Raw genomic sequence first — 16,233 nt, 5'->3', positions numbered from 1 at the left:
GTACAGCGTGGTAGAGAACTCCAGGGCTGCTGAATCTGACAGATGTGGATTCATCCACTTCTGTGCCACCTGTGCTGTCTTGGGCAAATTACTTAACGTCTCTGAGCCTAGGTCTCCTGGTCTTCAAAACGAGAGCAGTAATAGTTCCTACCTTTTAAAGTTGTTCCGAGGCTTAAGTGCGATAACCCCTGTAAAGCGCTGGCGAACGGCAAGAGCTCTACACGCCGGCAGGGCCGTTTTAAATGCACGTGTATCCATATACAAGGTCTCATTGATAGATTCCGTTGTTTGGAGTTTAGACACTGGCTGTAAGACGTTTTTCTTTTCTCCTAAGCTGGACCCGTATTTGTTTATCTCCAACGTAGACTAAATGCCTGTGGGCTGATAGCTATAAGAGGACCCTCGGCCCCACAGCCTCTACGTTCGCTTCACCTCGGCGGCTTTGCAAAAGCGCTACACGCACGCGCAAGAAGCAAGAGGACTGCAACCGAAGAAGCAAAGGGAGAGCCGTGCACAACGATGATTCTGCGCATGTGCATGGCGGGAGGAGGGGGAGGGTTGGAGTTTGCGCATGCGTAAAAATGTCGGGAAAGCAAGAGAAGGGGGGTTTAAGAGGCGGTATTGACAGCTGTGGAGGCAGCCCGCGTTCCCGGCATGCCCCGGGGCGGCGGGGTTGGCTCTAACGAATTTGAATGAGGAGCCTCAGCGCTTTCGGCGCCATTTTCGAGTGATGCCTGATCTCATCAATCTAGCGGGAGAGACAGGATAACCTGTCCGAGAGTATAGCGCCACTATGACTCCGCCGGAAAAATTACTTTAAAAATCGCCAAAAATTACTTGGAGCAAAGGGCAGTCGGCGGAGCTTCGCCAAGGCTGGCGCAGTCGGTAAGAGCCTGAAGTGGCAGAGCGGGACTCGGGAGGTGGCAGTGGTGGGACCCGCAGGCAGTAGGGGGTGCAGGGAGTGGGCGCGGGGTCTGCTCTCACTTAATCGCGAAAAATCCGAGGAAGTAGGGTTAGGGGCAACTTGGGCCTCTGCGAGTGGGCGGCGGCGGGCGGAATGTGGCGGGAGCGCGGAGAGACGGGGCTGTGGGGGGAGGGGAGCTGCAGTTTGAGCGGGACGCGGACCGGCTGCGGCGGAGCAGCCGCCGCCCAGCGGATCTGTCAGCAAGACCCCCCGCCCGGGACCGGAGCCGGGGACGGCGCACGGCGGGGTCTCTGCAGGCGGCCGCTCCTTGACAGGAGGACTGGACGCGCGCCCCTCCCCCATTTCCGAACCGGGCCGCCTTTTCTCGCCGTTTTCCCGACCCGGTGATGGCCGTCATCTCGTGACAAGAAACTTAAGGTCGACAGAAAATTCAGGACCCGGAGTCATGGGTCCCTCCGGTGGGTCGTGGCAACAGTCCTCCCCCGCCACCGCCCGGCACCCATCTATCTATATTGTCTTTTGACGCTGAAGCGTGAGGTGCCCCAGGAATGAGAGTTTCCCAAGCCCTGGCTGCCATCCCCCGGCGCGCCGGGTCCCCGTGAGGTCTCTAGGTAGGTAGGACTGGCCGCGGCTCGCGCTTCCAAGATGGGGCAGGGGCAGGCTTTTGAGGTTGTAGCGGGCTCTTAGGAAAGATGCTGGACTTTAGCTTCTTTCTGGGGGATTTTTGTCATTTGCTCTCGCAGCGTTGTCCTTTCTCAAAGGGGAGGGGTGTTCACGGGTGAGATGAAAGATGGGGCTTCGAGCTAGCGATTTCCTTCTCGTGCCTATTTCCTCCGAGTCGCACTTTTCTTAGAAGACTTTTTTCTTCTCCGGTGTTTGAAACATGTCGCAAGGAAAAAAGCAATCTGTGAAACTATTAATGTTTTCCTCCCCCAAAAGTCTTTACCCGGACAACTTAACGGTAATTTTGCGATCCCCACCTTTTCTTGACGCTGAGGAGGAGGGACGAGAGTTATTATTTGTCTTTCCCTTCGGTGATTTTTTTTCCCCCCTTAGCTGGTGGTTTCTATCAATTCCTACTCCACAGCTCTTGAGTGATGTGAGCCAGTGACGGCATTAACTTTAGGTAATACTTTTATGGCCTTTGTAAAAATCCCGCGTTAAGGATGTGTTAGATCTTGAGTTCTTTTCCGCGCTGGAGGCACCACTAGATTAACCCTTTGCCGGTGTATTGCGTGTGGGGCGCACGGCTCTGGGTTGCAAATATTCCGGAGATGGCTTTTTGCAACAGCTATTCTGTTCAATTGTTCGCAAAGAGGAATAACGCTTCCTGGGAGCCGCAGTGACACGCTTCCTTAGGACTGCCTGCCTACAGAGCTTTTCCCCCTGGAATTGATATAACGATTGATTTATTTCTTATATTCTATGAAGACTGGGGGACCCGCCCTCGCTTAGAATGTTTCCCGGAGGAGAATAGAAGAGTGCAATGTGATGTTTTTCAAATTGTGTCTAACGGAGCTCCCTAAACTCTGGACTTGTTACCCCCTGATTGGCTGAAAGGAAGCGGGCCTGGGGGGTTTGAATGTTGAACGCTAAATTATAATTCTCGACTTTACGAAAAATTATACTTTTAGTCAGAGAACCACGGAAATAGCTACGAAACGTTAGGACGAGAGTTTAGAAAAAAAGTTGGTTTTTAATAGTTTTTTTTTTCTCTCAGAAAGGATTTTCGTGTGGTTCTCAAATGTATATTAAAAGTAAAACTGAAGAGGCTGTTTTCGCAAAATTATGTTTCTGCTGGTTGAAATTACAAGACTTTTATATATTTGTCACTGTTCTTTATTGGTTAAAAACTGAGTGAAAAACTCAGTTTTTTTCCTTTGATAGGAATTTTTCACCTTAAACTACATATGTTTGTTTGATGCAGATTACCGGACAGTTGTTTCTTTTATTTTGATGCAAAGAAACTTTAATTTTCTTAATGTTCACGAATGATCTTTTTAACATTTTCCATAAAAATTGAACATCTTATTTAAAAAACTTTTCGCATCTAGTGAAAATATACATTTTGGTAATTCAGTAACTGCAGTGAACTAAAACTTTAATTTACAAGACATTTATGTTTCTTAATTTAGACAACAGGTAAGCACAGGTGCGTATATATTATTTAGTTCCTTTGATAAATTCATTATGAAGAAATACATTGTATACAACAGTGTGGGTGTGCTGTTTTTATCTGGTTGATTTTCAGTTGATTTTTGTTCGATGTTGCTTGAGACAGCCGTCAATATATTTCCATTTATTACCGAGCGTGTCATTCCATTTAATTGCATCTTGATAAAAGGCAGGTGTGGTTTTCAAAGAACAGCGGTAAACTCACTGATAAACAGCTGTAGATGCTTTGAGAAACAATTGTTTTAATTTAATAGACGTTTGTGTTCTTTTATGAATAGTAGTTAAAATTTTGAAGCTTATGGTGTATATGTTCGCATTAAGTCAAATACGCATTGTTAAAAAATATTCAAATAAAAAATCTTACGGCTTTTATAAATCTCTGTAGGGATGTAAATATAATTTATATTAGTAAGTGGAATAGCTGAGTTTATAATTCGTACTATTTTGTACTGCCCTCATAACAAGAATCGTGATAACAGATCCCTTTTCATTACCTTTGTTCAAAGCTATTTATTTTGGGTCATCTTATGAAAATTTCATAAAAGGTGCTAATTGTCTTCTCTATAAAATTTGATTTAATGAAATTTTAGGAGATCTCATTTCTATTTTAAACGTAATTATACCTAAAGTACCAGAACTCCTGGGTTTTGCTTTTTACTGATGGTTTTTGTTTTGAGTTTTGTATTTTCATTCAAATTGTGTGAGTTTTGGGGAGAGTTGGGGGCAAGCTTTAAATTCCACCAGGCTGGTTAAGTATAACCATACATTTTTAGCACTTTGGTTTATGGGATTTTTTGTTTGTTTAGGGGGTAATGGGTAAAGGATTGTTCGTTTAATAAGCCATTTTTAAAAGAAGTGAGTGATTGCTTTATTTAAAATACATCACTTCAAATTTGAGAATACACTAGCGCCTAAATAAAATCCACAGCATTCGAAATATTTTCACTTTGATGCTATATAAGAGGAAGATTTGGGTTTTAGACTTTGGGCATATAGATAAAAGTTACAACAGATGTGTATTTTTTAATGTTTATGTGCACTTATCCATATTTCTCTGTAGAAATTGACAGTTGTAATTTATTTTGTATTATAAAGTCACTTATTACCATAGTAAAGCAACTGCGGGGTGTGGTGTTGCTATAATAGGTCACCCCTTTTTAAAGTTATGTTTACATATTGTGGGGGAAAGGGGACTGGTAAGGTATCAGTCTTCCTGGTAGCATTGATTTTCATTTGTTTGCCCCCACACTATTTTTAAAAATTCAAATACAAGTGCAATTTCAGACTTCTTAAAAAATACTGTTGACCTGTCTTAGTTGTACATTCACAAAATGTAGCCTCCGGTGTTTGTATGTAACACTGCATATTTTTTCTAACCAGATTAGTATCAGTTTTAATGTTTAGCATGAACTACAGCTAAGGATAAAAATTTTAAAGTAGCTTTCATAGTCTAGATTCCCAGTTTCATCATGCTTTATGTACTACATTTTTTGTTTTGTTTTGTTTTGTGGAGATTTGTGTATATTTTTGTTTGTTTGTTTATTGGTAGGTAGTAACTATTTGGAATGTCACAGAATACTTAAAGCCAGAAATATGGGTCAATTGATTTGGTTTACAAAATGAAAAAAAATTCCCAGAGACTGTATTAGATAATTCTTATACATGACACATTAGCTTTCTTCAAAAGAAGATTATAAATTTATAGTTTCGAAAAATTATTCTATAAAAATTTCTCTTATTTTAAAATACTACCTAAAATTGGCTCTTGTCTTTTTTTTCTTTTGTCTAATGAAGCTTAAAAATTCACATACTAATTTCTTTTTAACCCCTTTTTAGAAGACACAGATTTTTGGTCTGATTATAACTAGAAAACACATCTTAGAAAAAATTGTCATATATATAGTTTCATGGGGGGTTTTTGGTTTTGTTTTTAGTTCAGCAAACTTTGAAACATTGTATGCCAGGCAACTAATTTTGGCACATAATTAGAGCTCAACTATGACTTGCTGAAATTTTGTAGCCCCAAATCTTATAACACCAAAGGAAATCAGTAATAAAATACCACTTTATTTCAAATAAGCATTGAAAATGAGATTAAGCATTTAATTTTTGGAAGTGACAGTATTAGAACTTAAATGTCATGATTGTCTTAAGAGTAACAAGATCGATTTTTAGAATATCACATTACTATTATATGTTTATTTATCTCATTATTTGCAAGTACAAATGATTGTAGATCCTTCATATAAATATTACTTTCTGGTGGGGAACTGAATTTTTTTTATTTTTTTGCCTCGGTTGGTTTTTTGTTTTTATTTTTTGTCTGTATTAAAGATGCTTTAAAGGATCTTCCTTTTAGAAAGACAAGTTTTAAATATTGAAATTGATATTAAATATATATTTGAATATTATTAATATTTCTTATCAAATTATAAGAAGTTTACTATACCTTTGGTTAATCCTGCCTTATTTCAGTAAAGAAAAATTTGTACTGGAATAACTTGTAGTGGTTTCTAAGAATAAATAGTAAGCTCTATTTTGTAGTAGATTTTAGATTTGAGTTTTACTATTTGAAGGTTTTTTAATATTGCCTTTTTTATCATACACATTGGTTTATTATTTTATTTATATCCAGACCTCTTTTGCTTCTTATTGGTTAGTATTTTTCGTCTCCCTACTATTTAAAAACTTAACATTTGGCATGTAGTACATTTTGTTTTCTACTATTTTCCTTCTATGATTTTTAAACTTAAGATACCTTAATTTTCAGAGTGCTCAAATATAGAAAACTGTCTTATGTCTTTTGAGGAAGACTGTATAAATGATTGTAATTTTTTAAAATGTCATGGTATTTGGATTGGTGTTTATGAGTTATGGATAATTGTGTGGGTTTTGTCATTAAACAATCAAATATTTGGCAACAGAGGAATAAAGGGTTTTTTAGGTTTTATTCTTTCATTTTCCTAAGCTATTCTTAAATATAACTGGAAAATTTATTCAGAGCATTATGATTTACATGTAATACATGATACACCTTTGGTAATTTCAGTCGATTGCCACTGAATCATTATAATTCAGAAAGGTGAAAGAAATGAAAAAAACCAATTAACATATATTCAGTTACATCTCTTAGAAACTTTAAAAAACCATTTGGTCCAGTAGTGGTCCATTTATTATTTGTAAATATGTTAACTTGTTAAAAAAAAATAAGCTCCACATTTTGGTCTGTTAGGACTGTAATGTATTAAAATATTTGGAAATACTGATATTTTTCACTTAGGCTTGGCAGTAGACTAAAGTTGAAAATAATGGTAAATTCTTAGCCAGGCATGGTGGCAGGCACCTGTAATCCCAGCTACTCGGGAGGCTGAGTCAGGATAATCCCTTGAACCCGGAAGGCAGAGGTTGCAGTGATCCTATATCGCGCCATTGCTCTCCTGCCTGGTCAACAAGAGCAAAACTTCGTCTCAAAAAAAAAAAAAAAAAAAGGTAAATTCTGTCATCATTAAAACATTTGATAATTTGGAGAGAGTTAAATTTCGTCCCTGTCCCTTCAGTAACTTTTTAAACTGTGTGGATTTTATGAGTTTTACAAGTACAAACTACATTTCTGGTATTTCCTTACGAACTCCTCTTGTACCAGTCCTCTAACAGCTACCCGCATACACACTCACCCATACTACTTTGAACATGAATGCCCTAAAGAGAAATGAAAGCAGAAACATATTAATCTGATTTGTTTGAAGAGGCTTCGGATGATAAAGCATATCACAGGTGTTTCTAATCAAGTTATTTCTATTTTAAAAACATTTTCAAGTTAGAGCTTCTCTGAACATTGGCAAGATTGGGGTCATTTTGAAGACTATACCTCTGTGTTCAGGGATCAACTGTGGAACTGCAGGAGATGGAAATCTGTTGAGTGTCTTCATGCTGTAATACATGACATTTTTATTGCAGGTTTTGACCTGTAGCAGAGAACCAATTCTGGAGAACAGCCTCACGTCTTTGATTGAATACTCACATAATGCATTGGAACATGACATGAGATTAAGGTATACTAATGAATTTTAAAACCGTATAATTTTATGTCTTTGCAATACAATCGGACTAGACAATTGGTAAAGTTGAAATTTTTACATGAACTAAAATCAATAAGTAATTACTAATAAACAGAAATCATCATGTGAAGTGGCCATAGCTGAGTTGTCTAGCTTACTAAAACTCCAGGTTTTTTTTATACAGTTAATGTTCTTCTCAGCATCCTAAGGTCTAACTCCAACTGAATTTATTCCAAAAATATGTATATATAGTAATTTTTATTAAAGTTATTACAGTGTACTCAGTAAAATATGAACTTTTCATTTTATAAAATGGAGAGTTTAAATCAAATGGAATTTAGTGCTTAGCTGTTTGACAGGTGGAAGAGTAGTAGGTAGAGCCTGCAAAATTAGGTAAAATTGATGAGAATATTTTAAGAAAATGTAAAGTATTTCAAGTACTGCCCTAACCAAAAGTGGCAATATGGTTGAAACTGAAAAAACCACTTTCTTAAGCAGAAATTACTAGTATCTTACTCAACATACACTGAGTAAAATATTTAAGTTGTTAATATCAAAAGTTGCAGACTCTAAAAATAAAATTGTAGAATACCTAAACCTCCAGTGATTTTTATAGTTTTGGTTGAAAATTTCAAAATTTCAGACAGTATTTAACTAATACAACTTTCATTTTCTAAAATGGTAATCTGGTATAGTGAAAATGAACTTATTGAACAGTATTACTAAGTATTACTTGGTTAATTCTTTCATAGTAAAGTATTAATCTTATATGTACATATATGTGTGTGCATTTATTTATGTAAAAACTATTTGCTAAAGTAAGGTTTACTAACATAGTACAATTTTTTAAATTTTTTCACCTAAAAATAATTATATACTTAGAGGAAATGTCAAAGGTTTGTTTTCATGAGAAAATTATTATTTAGTCTTAAGAATGAAGTATATCATCACGATCATAGTACTGCTTTTAACTTCCAACAATATAAAATTTTTAAAGATGAATTCTGAGATGTGTTTAAGAGTGAATGTTGAAATACATATCAAAATACTAAAAACTGAAACTTGATATTTCTATATTGTTGGATATTAGGTAGATAATCCAGGAATGATTCGATTAACAGTTGAAGTTAAATAAAATGTAAAGATGCTTACAAATCAGAGTTTAACATAAGGATGAAGTTTAGATACTTTTATATTGGTGTCATAATGTGGTTGAGATAAATATAAGGTATAGAACGTCTTCATATGTTCAATTTGAGATTTTTATGAAAAAGCAGCTTAGTTTGAATAAAATGAAAATAAATACAGTTTTTCCCTCACTGACTTAACAGGTATTTTTCAGGTTAGAGAACATTAAGATGAAAAGTGGAAAATACAGTTAGTTACCTGAGTGTCTGGGAAAAAAATCCAGGTTCAGTTTATCACTTTAAATGCAGGTATCTTTAGAACAGCCTTAATGAGTTAAATAGGAAAAGAGAGACAGCATCTGAGTTTATATGGTAGATAAGATATAAATCCACAGAGTTGTCCAAATTTAGAGAGTTTGTGATTTGTGATCTTTGAAGATATCAAAACTTATTTTGAACACAAATATTTAGCATTATATAATTGTTCTTCCTATAGTTATTGTACTGGGTTATAAACTTATAATTTAGCTTAGTAAATAATTTCATATCTAAAAGAATACAAATATTAACAATTTACTTGTATTTGGTCAATTCTTACAGGGTGAGAAACTTTAACTTAATTAGGAGTATGTGTTATTTTAGGAGGCCAATTAACAAAGGGTTCAACTGCTGTGTATGATTGGCTCTCTTTTAACTACCCCTTGAAAGACATTTTGTAAAGATTTTGACTGTTTTAAATTTGCAAACCTGATTATCTAAATTTAAGCCTTGATATGTAGTTAATTATGTTGGAATTTGGGGGAAGAGATTTATTGTGTTAATTTTTATCTTTTTTTCAGTGATTTGTATCTCATTTTTTCAATATTTGTTTTTGGCTAAATGCACAATCAGGGTTAAGTAACATTCACTTTTGGGAAAAATTCTTAGCTGTCCCTAAAATACAGTTATACCATCATTGTTCCTGTCTTACTGAAATAGTTTTTTTAGGATAGAAAGAATATTTGAATAAACTAGAATAGAGGTAACTTAACATATCTACATATGAAGGAACTTAAAATTATTATTTGTCAGAGATGTATAATGCTAGTTTATAAGGATATGTTACATTTTAGGCAGTTTGTCAGCTATGACATTTTAATAGAGGTTTTATATATTGCTGAGAATTTGTTAAATAATAGATACAATTAACTTTTTAAATAAAAGTTTTAAAAATATTTATTTGAAGCAGTTTTGTACATGTGTGTATTTTGTGTTTTTCTTAAACTAGCAAATAACATCCTTAACCTATTTCAGTTTTTCTTCAAATGAGATCTAATGTATCAGAATTACATTTTCTGACAAGCATTTTTCAAAGGGTAGTATTTAATTAATGTGAGGGTTTAAAATTAAATACATTTTGAAGTGAAATTTCTCTTCACAGCACCACAAACCACACTTTTGATACTTCATTAACATATTATTTGACTTAGTTTTACTTTCCTATTTTCATGGTTAGAATCTTAGAGGAGAAATGTGAAGCGTGTTTCACATGTGGCTGCTGAGACTGATTAATCCCACTGGTTAATAGTTTATTAATCCATTACTATTTCTAAGTGTCTGAATTTTTAAAAATCTTTCTTGAGGATTTGCTTTAGTCTTTTTTATTTTATGGCCTTCATACCAAACAAATATATTTAAAGTATCTTGTTATCCTCTGATCTTCAGAATTATTTTTATTATTATTAACATTTTTTGTTCCTCATTCAGTTGCTAAGCAGAAAAATTTTTCAATTGTGATAAAAATAGAAGATTGGGATTGGGTTTTGATTTTTTACAAAATATCTAAATTTCAAATATTGTTACTGTTTCATACTTTTATTTTAAAATGTCTCAAACTTAGCCTTCTTGATTAGGTATTATTATTTAAACTTAAACTTGCCAGTTCTAGCCTATGTGGGTTTTTCTTTTTAATAGTTGATCTCCAGATTTTTCTGACTTTTTATATTTTTCTGAATCACAAACTGCTTAAGGTTCTAAAAGATGAGTTGCATTTAGAGTTAAAGCTGTAAGTCTATAAATAGTATCACATTACATTTAAAGGTAATTGAACAGTGAATATTTCTATTTCTGTTACTCATCAATTAATACTATGTACTTACTAAGTTTTTAACTTTGTATTGCACATTTAAAATAGGTAAATTGCTTATGGAAGTTTTTTTAATGGGATTTATGCAAAAACAGTATGGACTAAAATCTTGTTTCTTTGCTAATGTTGTCTAAAGTCAAATATATGGTGGTGACTAGATATGGGGTACTTGGGAGCCAGAGGCATTTTGTAAGCAAAATAAAGTGTCATTTCTTGATTGGAGTTTGACACTTTCTTATTTTCCAGGAGAATAGGTAGGGAAGTTACTCTCTATGAATTTACTCCAACATTGGTTAAAACTCTTCAGAGAATTTTGATAATTGAGTGGTTAAATCTAAACTTAAAAGGGGAAGATTATTATATATGTCATTAATTTCCTTTTCCTTGCATACATTATGGGTTCCCTTTCTAATCAAAACACCAATTTTGTCTTTTTTCTCTCCCCACCCCACTTTTTAAAGAAAAAATTATTTTAAAAATAATTTTATCATATAGTGATATAAGCAGACCTTGAGAGGTAGATTGATCTCTGAACCATTTTTCCTCTGTGTGTCAGTTTGATATTCTTTTCTCAGCTTGCTGTTTAAGAAGCAGCAGCAACAGCAGTGAATAAACAAGTTATCACCACAGCCCTTGTTCTTACCCCTTACAGCTGGGAGCAGAGGCTGGGAGATCGATGCTGCTTGTCAGCTGTTGTGCAGAATAACATCAATATGCAATAATGGTGGCCAAAGGAGCCTGCACCCATCCGTTTTTACAAACCCAGGTGGGAAGAGCCCAACTGTCACTGTACCACATACACAGTATAGAGAATACATTCTTTAGCAGAAAGGTTGCAGCATAAAGAGAACATAGATGCTTGTAGTTCTTAGACTCTATTTTTTTTTACTATTTCTCTGTGGCTTTAGTTCATTTAATTTTTATTCAGTTAATTCCATCCATTAGAATGGAAAACCTGTCTTGCTTCTAGAGGTATATATAGTACGTTTCATGTATACATGGTATGTCTCCTGTTTTCACTTTTAAGCAGGTAAACAGAAAAAAATTATAATTAGTTGCTGATATCACAAGTTAGGTAATATATTGAGGATAGAAAAGAAAAGCTGGCTATGGCCACACAGGAGTGTTTCTTTCACTTTTGGACTACATTATCTTTGTTTTATAAAAGCCCAGTCTAACAAGGCCGAATTCTTGTTGATTTTACTATAATAAAAGAAAGAAAACAACATTCTATATTAACTTAGTATTGTAAATAACTAAAAGCAGGCAACAGATGAAAACTTATGTCTTTTTTCTTACTACTAAACTGTTTACTTTTTCTATTTACCATTTCTCACTGAAATATCTTTTATCTGAACTTTTTATCTAGAAAGCTTAGATTATTCTAAATCTTTTGGAAACAGGACTTTGTAATTTCAAATAACATAGAAGAATGTTTTTATTTTTATAATTTGAATTTGCACAGATTTTTATAACCTAAATATTCAATTTTTTTTCTTTTATATCTAATTTCAATAGGTTAGAGTTACAGGGAAGTGTGAATGTTGGATTTCTGTAAATGTTCTGAATTTATTTGTAGAAGTTTTGGTGGGAAACTACTAATGCCTTTTTTTTTTTTTTTAAGTGTATAAAGCCAAATGTCCCATTTAAAGTTTGACATTTGCAATAGCATTCTATTTAAAAGGTAATCATAGTTGCTTTCTGTCATCTTCATTAAAATCATTCCTGATCACTCTCACTCTTAATATTTTCCTGTGCCAATCACAGTAAATTCAGAATATTAGTTCCCTGGTAATATTACTAAAAAAAGCTTTGTCATAGTATGTGTGTAGTTATCTGAAAAAATAAATGAGCCCACAACCTTTTTTGGCATTGTGAAGTCAAGCATATTCAGCCATAAATTGAGGTTACTTTTTTGTTGTTGTTGACTAATGCTAGAGGTTTTTAAAAAAAGTTTATGTAATTTAACAGATAACATATTAATTACTGTTACCTCCCCTAAGTAAAACATGAGTTACATAATCCTCTCTGTTGAAAACACCTCATTTTTAATCATTACTTACTGCTTAGTGCCTGCGAACCACCTGTATGAGAATAATCTAGAATTTAAAAAATACAATAAAAACATTTTTCCAGACCTGGAATTTGCATTTTTTTTACAAGCTTTAAGAGATTTTTCTTAGGAGCACCACATTTGTGAGAAGCACTGCCCAAAGTGAACTTGGAGGAGGGATTGTTCATACCAACAAACCATCTACTTTTCCTGCATCTTTTTTTCCCCTCTTTGGTCATCTTGGATCTAAGTTTAATATTTAATTAGGAATCTTATCATTTCTAGATTAAGTTCTTGAATCTTAAATTTGGCTGATTAAAAAATAGATTAAGTCTTGGTATTTCCTCAGTCATATGAGGAAAATCTGTGTTATCAGAGCTTTGTTTTCATGTAAGTGCCTTGGGCCAAATTTCAGTCTATTCTCTTTGTTTGGAACATTTAGTATACCTATGTTAAACCAATACTTGATGAAAACCAAAGGAATTGATCACTTATGAATTTTTAAATTTTCATATAGATAGTGGCTGTTTTTCTTAAATATGCTTCCAAATGTTGGAGGAAATATAAAATGAGGAACTCTTCATATGCTCCTTGTGGGAGCATTTAGCAATATCTTTGTAAAGTTGAAGATACAATAGGCTTGAACCCAACAATTTTATTCCTAGATGCTCTAGATAAACTCAGACATGTAGAAAAAAGTCTTGGTTATTTTTAATAGGAAAAAAAATGAAAGCAATGTAAATGTTAAGCAAGAAAAGAATAGCAAGTTGTGACGTAGTCATGTGATGAACTGTAAAGCTACTAAAATGAGAGCTGTGTTTATCATCATGGGTGAATATCCTACTTCAGCAAACAAAAATAAGTTGCATAAGGTTATATACAGAGTAACATGTATATAAAATATGTATGATATACCATTTATCGAAAGCTTGAAAGCAATGATAAAGTTTAAATTCTTGAATTGGTAGTAATAGTGTAAAAACATAGGAAATAAATATCAAATTCAAGATTGTGCTTGCATCTTTGGAAAGAATGGAATGGAATCAGGGTATAGCTCACAAAGGACATCATCTGTATGTGTAATCAATTTTCATAAAAAACAAAGCGAAGTAAGTATGGCATAGTTTTAGATTTCAGTACAGCTGGATTGGGAGTCCAGAGATAGGATGTGGAGGTTCATTTTGGTATTCCCTTGATTTTTCTGTGAATTTTGAAGCAAATGATTTTGAAATTTTTAAAAACATGCTGTTCTTTTTCTCTGAAGATTAGTCTACAATAAAGCGTATACTTGCAGTGCTCCGTTAAGAACATGGATGAATTTGTCATATTCTTTCTATTCTGTATCTTATAGTAAGTGCTTAACTATTAGTTGATGTAACAACTACAACTTAGAATCATGACCCACAGAAACCAAACATGCTAACCAACTCAAATTACTAGCATATCTTTAAAAATATGTCATATGTTCCTTCCTTTGTGTACTTGGAATTGTGCAATATACAATACATGAATTATAGATTATGCAATTGTATGTGTGTGAGAGAGATTAATCAGTCTTGGAATATGATCTTGAATTTACCTTAAAATATCTGCAAATATATGATGTCCTCCAGAAGCTCATTGGGCTCCAAGTTAGAGTTTTAGCTTTGACTAAAATTTTTGACTTAAACTTCAAGAGGGCAATAGTAATAGAATAGCAAATTTTAAAAGCCAGTGATAAGCAGGATGTAGTGGCACACAGGCCTGTAATCCCAGCTACTTGGGAGGCTGAGGCAGGAGGATATCTTAAACTCAAGAGTTTGAGGTTGCGGTGAGTTAGGACCACACCATTGCACTCCAGCCTGGGTGATAGAGCAAGACCCCATCTCTTAACAAAAAAACTAACAAGAATGCTGCACTGGGCTGAAACATACAAATGCTGCTGGGTGTTTATAATCTGATTGTTCTGTGCCGTATAAGGATCAGAATACAGCGGTGGCAACCTCAGTTGAAATGTTCTAACTTATATAATGTGATGAAATTTTTAAAGTCTTCCCTCTTTTTCCTAGGTTTAATAATGATAGAATGAAGACCATAATAAAAGAGACCTCTGCTTAGTTCTGCAATTCTTACCTTGTAAGTATTAACTCTGAGTCTCCCTATCATTGTCAGTTACTGTTTGGTGTCATGTTCTGGTTTATTTCTGATTTTTTTTTTTCCTGCTTACCCTATTATGGTAACTTTCTAATCTCTCCTAGCCCCCTCTACACGTTGAGATTTGATGTTAATTAATACTTTAGAGCAAGAATAATGCCATTGCCTTGGTAAGTTATTTAGGGAAGTATTTTATACCCAGACCCTATAATCTCCAAGTCTGAGAATCACAATTTTGAGCCCTTTTCCTTCAAAGGAATTAACAAATAGGTAATTGTCTTTTTTAGTACTCATTATTCAGGTTTATTGGTCTTATGGTTTTATAAATTTGAGAGTATTCTCTCCACTTGAGAAGTGATTTTGTAAAGTTTGTTTTTAATTTCATCAGGTTACACTTGAGACTTCTTTGTGAAGAGCTTAACATTTAGCTGTTAAAACTTGAGGAGGTGGGAGAAACATGAAGGCAGTCCCTTTTCCTTTTTTTTTTTTTTTTTTTTTTTTTTTTCATTTATTCAGTACATATTTATTGAGCATCTACCATGTTCCTAGTACTTTTCTAGGAGCCAAAGATATAGCAGTGAACAAAACAGATAAACAAGTAAGTACATAAATTAAAAGATTTCTGACATGGATTCAAAGTCAGAGGTTTTGGGTGGGGGCCAGGACCATGCATCTTTAGCAAGCTCTCCCTGAGTAGGATGGCAGCAGCTGATCTCAGGTTCATGCATAGTGTGAAGAACCCGCTCCAAAGAGCCAGGCAGTGTCCAGCTGTAAGTCCCCCTTTCTTCTGTCAGGGAAGTTTGCTGAAGTGAATCAGTGGATAGCAACACCCAAGTGATACCTTCAGGGTAGACAGGAAGATAGTCTGTTTAGTTGAAGGTCAGGAGCAGTCACCTTAATTATTCAAGACATCATTTCTCGCCCTGGATTGCCCCATCACCTCCCAAGCTAAACCTCAGATATTTCCTGCAAATATCAAAAAGAGGATTTTTCTCCTTTTTCCTTCCTTTTATATATACACATGCATACCTCTTTTTTAGAATAAGAAACATTTTTCCCCAATTCATTTAACTTTTGACACACTTAGAAATTCTAAAAGAATAATTTTAACGAGTTAACTGAAATTAATATTATGCTTCTAGAAAAACTCACAATATCAAGGGCATATAAAATGCTCAAGATACTTATTTCCATAAAAGTATTTGAGACCCTAAAATCAGTTACCAAAAAATGTCATTTCCATCCATTCCTTGAGCTAATTCTGCATCTCTAAAGAAAAACTCAAGTGCAAGACTTTCTGTTCTTAATGATGATGAGGACATGTCTCTGTTTAAATGAAACTAGTGCTTCAGATGCTTTTATTACATTATCTTACAGTGACTCAAATAATGTGTATGTATTGGGGATGGCCTTATGATCATAGACGATCAGCCATTGAACTCAATAAGGTGAGAATTTTTAGGTGGGGGATCAATGAAATGTTGAAAACTGTTAATAATAAGCCAGTTTGCAAAGTAGTAGCCAAATGCCACAGGTCACTTTCTTTTTCTAATTTTCTCCCGGTTACATTTTTGTCTCTGGAAAATTAGAATGGAAACATTTGCAAATCCCTAAAGAATCCTATATAGTCCAGGCTT

The 16,233-nt window shown here is 34.5% G+C and overlaps 2 protein-coding genes across 10 annotated transcripts in view; one reads left to right on the top strand and one right to left on the bottom strand.

Moving 5' to 3' along the window:
- The window catches only part of LOC100598481 (leukemia-associated protein 1), a 434,950-nt gene extending 434,413 nt beyond the window's left edge, over positions 1–537 (bottom strand). For all 3 annotated transcript variants that reach the window (XR_004030176.1, XR_004030175.1, XM_030813420.1), the window contains exon 1: positions 152–537. Coding sequence is in view for 1 of the 3 variants with exons in the window: in XM_030813420.1 (XP_030669280.1) it covers positions 152–272 (121 nt within the window). In the remaining 2 variants the exon portion in view is untranslated. The remainder of the gene's footprint in view (positions 1–151) is intronic.
- LOC100585962 overlaps positions 1–16,233 on the top strand; it is a 131,170-nt gene that overhangs the window by 43,118 nt on the left and 71,819 nt on the right. For 2 of the 7 annotated variants that reach the window (XM_030813416.1, XM_030813415.1), the window contains exons 1-3: positions 667–885; positions 7,058–7,152; positions 14,512–14,578. The gene's annotated coding sequence lies outside the window, so the exon portion shown is untranslated. Of the gene's footprint in view, positions 1–666; positions 886–7,057; positions 7,153–11,110; positions 11,177–14,511; positions 14,579–16,233 lie in introns of those variants that run through there. The other 5 variants (XR_001115826.2, XR_004030174.1, XR_004030173.1 and 2 more) reach the window with 3 other exon arrangements.

This window comes from Nomascus leucogenys, chromosome 5, assembly GCF_006542625.1.
Source record: "Nomascus leucogenys isolate Asia chromosome 5, Asia_NLE_v1, whole genome shotgun sequence".
Classification (NCBI taxonomy): Eukaryota; Metazoa; Chordata; class Mammalia; order Primates; family Hylobatidae; genus Nomascus; species Nomascus leucogenys.
This window is presented reverse-complemented; position numbering and strand designations above follow the sequence as displayed.